Source organism: Nannospalax galili, unplaced genomic scaffold (assembly GCF_000622305.1).
Source record: "Nannospalax galili isolate Female #2095 unplaced genomic scaffold, S.galili_v1.0 scaffold1534, whole genome shotgun sequence".
Taxonomy (NCBI): domain Eukaryota; kingdom Metazoa; phylum Chordata; class Mammalia; order Rodentia; family Spalacidae; genus Nannospalax; species Nannospalax galili.
The window spans coordinates 944,396-954,495 of NW_008333781.1; the positions used below are offsets into that span (position 1 = coordinate 944,396).

Consider the following 10,100-nt stretch of genomic DNA (forward strand, 5'->3'; position numbering starts at 1 on the left):
AACCATAAAGGCATTTACAGGCATCTGAGCTTTCCCAAACCCCCAGTTGCTCATCAAGTAGAAAGCCAGGTTAGAGTGCAGGGTGTGGGGGTGGAAACTCTTGTGATTGAATCCAAGACTGTGGGGGTGTTTCTCCAGCTTCCACTTGCAAGGGGTAAGAAGCAGAGTCATGGGGAAACTGAGGTCTAAGCTAAGATGGCTGACAACCTGTTGAAAAAAGCAAACTGCGCGTTGACTCAGCAAAGATGATTTTACTAAGACTGTCATCAGTCATTCTGAGGGCCTTCTTCCTATAAATAAGGCAGTGCTGTTCATAACCGGAGAGGACCATGACGCTATCTTCAACCCCGCGGTGTGTGCAGAGATCTGCATGCCTGTTTCTCAGGGCTACGTCTGGCTGAGGCACGAACACGGGGAAGACCCTCCGCAAAGTCACAACGGAGTGGATGTCCCAAGTTCCCTGTGTGCTACCAGAGAGGTTTGTGGGCCCGGAGGTGCGGGGCGCCTGCGCACTGGGCCCGCTCTTCTTCTGCTGTGGGAGCCCAGAGACAGAGACCCCCGCCTTCTCCGCCCTCCGTCTGGAGCGCGCATGCGGACGCTGCTGCACACGTGCAAGCACCGGCGCCTCATCTAGCTTTACCCGGGCCAGGGCTCCAGTGAGAGCGCGCAAGCGCAGCAATGGCGGGAGCGGTGCCCCGGTGCCTGTGGGGTTTGTGAGGAGGCGCGGGCTCTGGGCTCCCGGCCGGAAGCTCCTTTGGGCTCACGACCCTTGGCGCGCTGTGTCTGCGCTGCGGACCCCAACTGACGCGGCAGCTGCACACCCCGCAACACACCTCTGCTCCGAGACCCCGCCCCTCCCACCTCGGCTCGGGCTCGGCTCGGCACGCTCAGGCTCGGCTCGGCTCGCACCGGCTCGGCTCGGCTCGGCTCGCACCGGCTCGGCTCGCTCCGGCTCGGCTCCGGTTCGCCTCTGGCTCTGCATCCCGCGCCTGGCCCTTCCTTTGCTCCAGCTCCTGGGTTGCGCGGCGGCGTCCCGCAACTGCGAGCCGCGGGGGCCGCGCCGAGAATGAAGTGCAAGCCAAACCAGACGCGAACCTACGACCCCGAGGGCTTTAAGAAGCGGGCGGCGTGCCTGTGCTTCCGCAGCGAGCGTGAGGACGAGGTCCTGCTGGTGAGCAGCAGCAGGTACCCAGACCGCTGGATCGTGCCTGGCGGGGGCATGGAGCCCGAGGAGGAGCCGGACGGTGCGGCGGTGCGCGAGGTTTACGAGGAGGCGGGCGTCAAGGGGAAGTTGGGCCGGCTGCTGGGCGTCTTCGAGCAGAACCAGGACCGCAAGCACAGGACGTACGTGTTCGTGCTCACCGTCACCGAGCTGCTGGAGGATTGGGAAGACTCGGTCAGCATCGGGAGGAAGCGAGAGTGGTTCAAGATCGAAGATGCCATCAAGGTCCTCCAGTGCCACAAGCCCGTGCACGCCGAGTACCTGGAGAAACTGAAGCTGGGCGGCTCCCCGACTAATGGAAACTCCGCGGCCCTGTCCCTGCAGCCGGAGAGCGACCCTTAGTATGTACCGCTCCCGCCTGGACGCCTGGCTGTCGCCTCTCTTCCCATGCCGCCCGCCTGCCCATCAGCCCGCCCGCCTGCTTGCCCGCGCCTGCCTGCCAGGAGAGCACCTCTCCTGCCCTGTGTGGTCATGGGGGCAGGAGGGAGGCTTCTTTTGTTTCCTTGGCAGGCAGACCTCTGAATCACGCTTGCAAACTGCCGCGGTTGCCAGGTGGTGTTTGCAGACAATTTGCACGTTTTTCAGATGCTTTCAAACCGCTTCCTGGTGATATGGTAAAATGCTGTGACCAGACAGTGCAGCATGGAATTTCGTTGAAAGGTGCCTTAACTGCTAGCCCAGCTCTTGGAGGACTGGGTGTGTGTGTGTGTGTGTGTGTGTGTGTGTGTGTGTGTGTGAGAGAGAGAGAGAGAGAGAGAGAGAGAGAGAGAGAGAACCTAAAGGCAGAGACTATAGTTGCCTGTCCTGTGAGGTTTTTGTTTGGTTGGGGTTTGTTGACACCCTTCGTAGACGTTTATGCTTGAATGTGCGTGCCCACTTTTAATGTCAGGCTTGTGATTTATTTCATAGTAGAGGTCTTTAATGTCCCACCCGCTTGGTTGAGTGGGCATCTTTTTATCATTTTTTTTAATCCTTGTTTTCTCATTCATAGTCTTCTTTCCTCACAATTCTAGGTAGAAGTTGGTTCAGATTATTCATTTAAGTTAGAAGAATAAGGAAAAATTGGCAATTTTACATCTTTTCTTCTATGTAAAGAGTACTTTAGCCTCAGAAATGTGATCTAATATACCCCCTGGAAGAACTTTGTGTATTTCTATATAGGCCATTTAATTTTCAAGAAATTTTCAGAATTGTTAACTTTTTATTACTGATATTAAATGGCCATTTCACATATAACTTACAAACCCCATAGACTTGCAGTAACCAGGGAAATGTTTTATGGTGATTGCCCCTCCCCCCCATATGATTAAGTTTATATTCTTGCTTGTCTCAACTTGTAAGGACACACAAAAACAAACCTATCTTACCTGGCCCAAATTTTTCTTTCCATGCAACAAACCTTTTGGTTCCTGTATCTGGACTTCTTACTTTTAGGTGGTTGGTAGAAATAAGGAGTCCTTCCTATATTAAACTCCTCTCACCTGGGGCTCAGGGACCATTGTGGAAGAGGGGGCAGAAAGATTGTAAGAGCCAGGGGTGGTCGATGACGATAATAAAACAGAGTTTTCCAGGCAGCTGGGAACTTGCTCATTTGAACTTCCAGCAATGGGGACAGCACAAGACCCATGCAAACTCAAATCAGACAAAAACCCAGCATAGAAATGGGGAAATAGCTAAGAAGCCACAAACTTAGCTGAGGAACTATTGGCAGCTGTTCACTGCTAGGTGAGGGAGAGTTGGTCTTCTTTAAGGAAGTGAGGCTAGATAGGCAGAAAAGGCTCCAGTATATGAACTCACACTGAAGGGCATCTGATGACACCAACTTGATTCAATAGACTTTAACATGCATGAGAATGCATATAATGTGGTGGATGGGAACCTATGGGGCAGATGCAGATAGGGGAGGGGTCTAAATATGATTAGATATTGTATGAAATGCAGAAAAATTCAATAATATATATTATTGAAAGTATATGTATATATACATATGTATATATTTATATATATATATATATACACACACACATACATGAACAGAAAGAAAAAAGAATTCCCCTCTGAAGTATGTTGTTGTTTCTTCTGGTACTCCTCAGTTGCCCTGCTATGTCTAATTAGGAAGATAGAAATTCTCCTTAATATATGTTGAATTTTTGCAGTTTTCACACAATATAACTTGATGGTATTTAAGTCCCCTCCCCTATCTGCACCACACTATATCCTTAAGTGGCCTATAAGAGTCTAATTTATCTCCCCTAAAGTCCTTCAGTGTTGGTCCATCCTCTGGAGCCTGGTATGAAGAATCCCATCCTTGAAAGAGACTGTCTCTCCCACTCTCAGCAGCCATGGGTTGCCAAAATTTCCTTAGGTTGAGTTAGGGTTTCTTACCCACTTCCCCATGTCTGTGCAGCGATTTTGTCTGGTTTGAGCTTGCATGGGACTTGTGCATGCTTTTACCACTGCTGTGAGTTCATATGAGTAACTGAGCAGCTGTTTGAAGACTGTTTCCTTGTGGTCATCCACCACCTCTGGCTCTTACACTGTTTCTGCCTCCCCTTCTGCAATGATCCCTGAGCCTTGGTTTGATATAGGTGTCCTATTCATGGATAAGCCTCTTGTTCTCTGCACATTGGCCAGTTGTGGGTTTCTTATTAATAACTATCTGCTGCATAAGAAAGTTTCTCTCCTGAGAGTTGAGAGATGCATTAACTTATGGGTATAACAGAGTCATTAGGAGTCATTTTAGTATGATAACTATTTAGGAGAAAACTAGTATTAGAAAGCCTGACTATGTAAATCAATTTGTACTTAGTGACACATGAAGAATATTAGTATCTAGCTCCAGAAATTCACAGCGTCTCTAACCTCAATGCCATTGCATTTATTGTTATCATTATACTGGGCTCCTGTCTTTTAATACCAGGATAGGTCGGGGTGGGGGAGGGGGGGCAGAGAGAGAGACAGAGAGAGAGAGAGAGGAGAGAGGAGAGAGATTTTGGTTTTTATTATTTCACAAATTACTTTTAGGCTTCTAAAAGTGGGGTCATTGTATTTTTCTAAAGAAATGTGGTTCCCCTTTATGAAAAATTTTAAGCCACATTTCACGAAACATAGTCTGACCTATTACCAAAGGAAAGAGAGTAAACTTGGAAACAGGTAGCTTTTTCAAATTAAGGAAAGTTTTATTCTGTTTACTTTAAACAAGCACATATTTTAATTGTAATCCAAATGACTTACTAGTCAAACAATTTCAAATAGATGCTAAAGTTTTATCCCCAGTAATCTAGTTATTCACTATACATTGACGTTGGCACAACAAACATTGAATTCTGTTTTATGGAATTTTAAATGTATATTTTTATTGATTTTTTGTGCATTTCATACAATATGTCTTAATCATATTTAGACCCCCTCCCCTATCTGTACCGCCTCATGGATATTTTTGTCGATAAAACTCATTCCTCAGGAATGCTGTTAGAAATCTATTGGAAGCTTAACTTGTACTTGGTATTACTAGGGCCAGTAATATGTTACCTTATTTTTGTATTGAATCCATTTATTTACTCTTTGTGTGTATTTATGTGGGTGCGTGAGTGCCATGGTGTATGTGCATGTGTGTGCAGCGGTCAGAGGACTACTTTTGGTACTGAGTTCTCTCGTTCCACCATGTGGATCCCAGGGATTGAATTCAGGTTGTCAAGCTAGGTGGCAAGTGTTTCTACCCACTGAGCCATCGTATTGGCCCTCTTACTTGATTCTTAAATTATGTACCTTACAGTGTCAGAAGCATAATACATTTTAATAGTTATTAGCCTACAAATATGCTGTGCATTTCCCCCTTTTTGAAAAATAATACTTTTTTAGGTTTCACTTTCAGAATCATTTATGCAGTTTTTAAAACTATGTTAAAAGCTCCATAAAATTATTTTTCTCTTCAAGACTTTTTCTATAGTCTCATAATTAAACAGTTGACTTGACATAGTATATTGATTTTTCTGTCAGCTCAGTTGTTCAAAACCTGATGTACAACTGGGTATTTTTTCCCTTCTGAGAGTGTTAAGTCACTTATACATTATGTTTATGATTGTACTAAAATGTACAGCCAAATCTTATAACCATCCCTCAGCTGAAAAAGGAAGAATATTCCACTCAATAACTGATTTGCAGATATGAATCAGAAGTTTATTTTCCATGTTTTTTGTTTTTTTTTTTTTGTCTTTTTGAGACAGGGTCTCCCTGTAGCTCCAGCTGTACTGGAACTCACTATGTAGGCTGGCCTTGAACTCACAAAGATCTGCCTGCCTCTGCCTCCTGAGTGCTGGGAATAGCCACCACGCCCAGCATATTTTCCATGGTTTATAAATAGCTTTCATTTTCCATTTTCATTGGTTCAAATGATTTGTTGCTGATTTTGGTGGTAACTAGGGATTGTTCCCAGGGCCTTATGCATGCTGAACCTGTACAGGACCATTGAGCCATGCTCCCAGCCCCCTGGTCAAATGTTTTGTTCTTCCAGATGTATAAAAAGAAAACATGTTAATATAGGTATGTACATGTACTGGGAACATAAAATTTTGGATATAACTTAAACAAGATAGGAAATTGTTATAAATCATTCGCTTTGTTACTTTGTATAAAATCATTTGAAATGACTAATAAGTTTTTTCTTAAAATATTTTATTATTTTTATTTTATGTGTATGAGTGTATTGCCTGCATGATTGTAAGTGCATATGTGTCATGCAATGCCTGTGGAGGTCAGTAGAGGGCAACAGATTCCCCTGGAACTGGAGTTACAGATGGTTGTTAGCTGCCCTGTTGGTGCTGGGAATCAAACCCTGGTTTCTGCAAGAGCAACCAATGCTCTTAACTGCTGAGCCATCTCTCCAACCCCATAACTGATAGGTTTTTTGTTGAATGATACGGTTTTATTTGCAAAGCTTTCTATATGACTTCCTGTTGGATTATAAAATATAATAATTATTATATAGGTAAATTTTTTCCTCTAACTAAAGCTTTTACCTTTAGACTTAATATTTTCCTGGTACTTGTCTCCTGACAACTATACTATATGTAACAGTTTATACATGTTTTGTGGAAACAGCACTCTGAGAGAACAGGATGTGGTAAAGACTACATTGGTGCTTGGAATTCAGACCTATTTGCAATTCTTACACTATAAATTCCATCCAAGTTACCTAATTATCTGACAATCAGGTTTTTTAAAAACTTGTCTTTGTGGGACTAGAGAGATGGCTCAGTGGTTAAGAGTACTGGCTGCCCTTGCAGAGGACCTGTGTTCGATTCCCAGCATCCACATGGTGGCTAACAACTCTCTGTAACTCTGATTCCAGGGAATCCGATGCCCTCTTTTGACCTCTGCTGTTATTGCACAACACGTGTGCACTTACATGCAGGAATTACATTCATACATGAAAAATAAAAATAATAAAATATTTTTTAAAAAATTTAGATGCTATAAATAGATACTTTAGAAATATCTCCGATAAGAAATTTTTTTTGACTGGTTAAGAAACCCTGTTCTGTGTAATAGTCTTAGAATTTATTAGACTTAAACAATTTATATTACTGTATGGTCTCCAATCTGAATTCCTATTAAGTTTAGAGTCTAGAATGTGGAATTTGTAGGTTTTTACACGTTAAGTTCTCTCCCTCTCAAATCATTGACTGCCTGACTTTTTATGCCTCTCTCTCTCTCTTTCTCTCTCTCTCTCTCTCTCTCTCTCTCAGTATATGTGTGTCAGAGAGAAAGAGAGAGGAAACCAGTGTGTGTGCGTGACCAGTGTGTATGTGTGCATGACCAGTGTGTATGCACGTGCGTGTGTGTGTGTTATATCTGTGTCTGTGTATGTGTGCACCTCTAATTTCCTCAACTGTCAGGAAACCACTGTGTGTGTGTATCTGTGTGTCCATGTGTCTGTGTCTGCACCTGCAATTCCCTCAACTGCTGATCCAGGCTCCCCCTGAACCTGCCTTAAGGCTTTCTAAATGCCAAGTGATTTGATGCATCTAATATGACCTTAATAACTTTGCTGGTTGGAAGAATTGTTAATATACACCTGCTAAATGTATGTTTGTTTCTTTTTCCAGATGAACAGTAAATATGTTCAAGATTGCTCTGAAATAATCATTGATGTGAATCCAGTATTCAATGGTATTGTCAAGTTCACAGGAGTACTTTTAAGGTTCCCAAGGAGACAACTCATCTAGTTTTCCTACGTCTTGGGACTCTCCTCAGTCTATCCTACCAACTTTTTTGCTCTGGTTGTTGTACTATTGTACATGAACAGACTTAATTCAGCACCTATAGCCTTTTGTGTGCTTTTCTGATGTGTCTGCCTTCTTCATTAGACAGTTCTCTTCGAAAGCAAAGATATTTTTCCTTACTCTGCATACCCTGCAGCCTAGACACTACTTGAAATATGGTTGGCATCACTGAAGGTCTTTGACTCAATTAGTATTTTGTGATAACTTTGTGGCAAAACGTTTCCCTTCCAATCTGGTGCTAATAGAGTATATGCTGTTTAAGCACCATGTGTGTGGCTTATGTGTATCAGGTATTTTCATAATGTTTTAAGATGGCTTAAAATGTTCAAGGACAAGAACTATTACTCAGATTTCTATGCTATACCACACAGTGGCTGGCACAGTTTCATATCATGTCATCACTTCAATTTTATAGACTCAGTCCTTCATGTAACAACTTTAGTACTGTCACTTGCTTAAAATTTTATTCAATAAAACCACTTGCTATAAAGACAATTGTAAAAACTACAGTGAACACATATAATTGTAAGTTTTTATAAAAATAAAATTTAAAATGATATACAACTAATGCATTAAATTTTTTGCAATGCCCTAACCACTTCTTTCATGTCATTTTAACATCTCCTTCCAGAAAATACTAGGTTATTTTTCATTTTGCAGATTTGACATACTGTATTTTTTTATGGCAAGCACCAAGAAAAACTGGCGTATAGGCAGTTTCCAAAATTAATTATGTCATTCAGTTTTTCTGGGTGTCTTCAGCCTCTCTCCCCCTCTTTTAGTGTGCTGTGATTTTTATCACTTAGTCAACTTCTTGGTGCCGCCTACTTTCTGCATGTAAAATGCAGAGGGCTGAGAACACTAAATTGGTGTCACTTAGGCTATTTGGAAAGAGACTTCTGTAAAGGGAGAACACAAAATGAAGGACTTAAATGATGGGACTTGGATCAACTCTTTCCAGAAGAACAAATTTATGAAATCATAAGACAAAGATGTTTAGAGGAACTTTCATGGAGTTTTGCCACAGAGCATGTGATGTCAACACTCTTCTTCAGCTCTTTGCAGAGGTTCCAAAGAGGCTCTAACATAGTTGTGTTTTTTTCTCTTTCATTATAAAGCATTACATTGGGAAAGGTCTGAACTCCATTTTAGTGTTACACCCTTCCTCGTGGTACCAGTGAAATGTATTGATTGTGTCCCCATATCTTACAGAATTTAAAATAGAAACACATCCTTATGATTTACTGGGTTTTTAAGGTGTGGTATCCTTATCTTTTAGATAGAAAACTGTACTGAAAATTTTACAGACATGGTACTGGTATTTTTTTCAATATAATCAGGGTGGTATAAACTTGTATGTAGATGAAACAAAATTGGCTCTGATTTGATAATTGTTGAAGCTGTGTTTGAGAATTCATGATTATTCTCTATACTTTTGTATATGTTTGAAATTTTCCGTAATAAAAATTAAAAAAGTATTCCTTAGAGTTTACTTGTAGGCCACCTCTCTCTTAGAATTTAAGTATGGATGGCTGGTAAGAATACTAATCTGCATTACAGAAAGTTAAATTCTCTCCAAAATCCTATCTTTTTTTCCTGAATTAAACCTGTTGACTCACTGCTCTTCTCTTTTCAAGAATTCTTTTCTTGGAAGACCCCTAGTTAACATATGCAAAAGGATTAAGCCATACAGGAGTAGACATCATGGTAAACATAAGCTAAGATCCCAGATGGAACAGCATACCTCATTTTATATTTCTTTTTAAAACTATCATTTCTTTCTGATTACAAAATTGCTTCATCTTCATAAAATTTTGAAAATGAAAATGAATAAAAATTACACATGACCCATCTCCCCAGAGATAATCAAGCTTGAAATACACACACACACGCTCTTTTTATTCTTTCTTCTCTGCAACTATAACCATATGTAAGTCAAAATAGGATGGCACCAGTGAGTCCCATCCACCAGAAAGCTTCCAAAAAGTCCATGATGCTTTTACCACTAAGCACACTCCACAAAACACCATGCTCTTCTTTAGAAAATTTTACGCTAATGCTTGGGTCATTATGGAATTTGTGCTCCTTCTGATATGCAAAAAAATGGAAAACTAAACAGAAAACTTGGTTGTGAAATCTAGACAAAGCTCTATTAACCAAATCTTGGTTGGTGCAAGGCAGCATAGGCCTGCTTTGTAATTCCTCCACAGATTATTTATTCACCAAGCCCTGAGGCCACAGGTAAAATATCAATTCACGGCGTGCTGGTTAGTATTGGTAAACTTGACCAAATCTAGAATCACCAGAGTTGGCTCTCTGAATTCCTGTGGACAGATTGCCTTGATTAGGTTAAATGAGATAGAAAGACTTGCCTATTGTGGGTGGAAACATTCCTTGGATGAGACTCTGAACTGAATAAGTGGCTAAAGGGGCTGAGCAGCAGCAGTATTTATTGCTCCCTGCTTTCTGCTTTCGGATGTCATGTGACCCTAAAACTGATGGGTTATCTCTGAAGATATACAATTGCAGCATATTGGCCACAAATAGGCCTTCTATACAGTCTTACCTTTCAAAAGGAATGTTCATTTTCTCTG

The 10,100-nt window shown here is 41.8% G+C and overlaps 1 protein-coding gene across 2 annotated transcripts; it reads left to right on the forward strand.

The window, feature by feature from the left end:
* Nucleotides 1-926: 926 nt before the first annotated feature.
* On the forward strand, nucleotides 927-9,729 carry Nudt11 (nudix hydrolase 11). 2 transcript variants are annotated; one of them, XR_607093.3, is made up of 2 exons: nucleotides 927-1,882; nucleotides 7,330-9,729. XR_607093.3 is itself a non-coding variant. In XM_008828469.3 (2 exons), coding segments are annotated over exons 1-2 (498 nt in total). In that variant the 5' UTR covers nucleotides 927-1,066; the 3' UTR covers nucleotides 7,331-9,729. The 2 variants fall into 2 exon arrangements, 1 of the variants encoding a protein (XP_008826691.1); XM_008828469.3 differs by having other exon boundaries at nucleotides 927-1,563.
* Nucleotides 9,730-10,100: the final 371 nt, after the last annotated feature.

Coding starts and splice junctions, on each gene's coding strand:
- Nudt11 (XM_008828469.3), top strand. CDS start 1,067: ATGAAGTGCAAGCCAAACCAGACGCGAACCTACGACCCCGAGGGCTTT.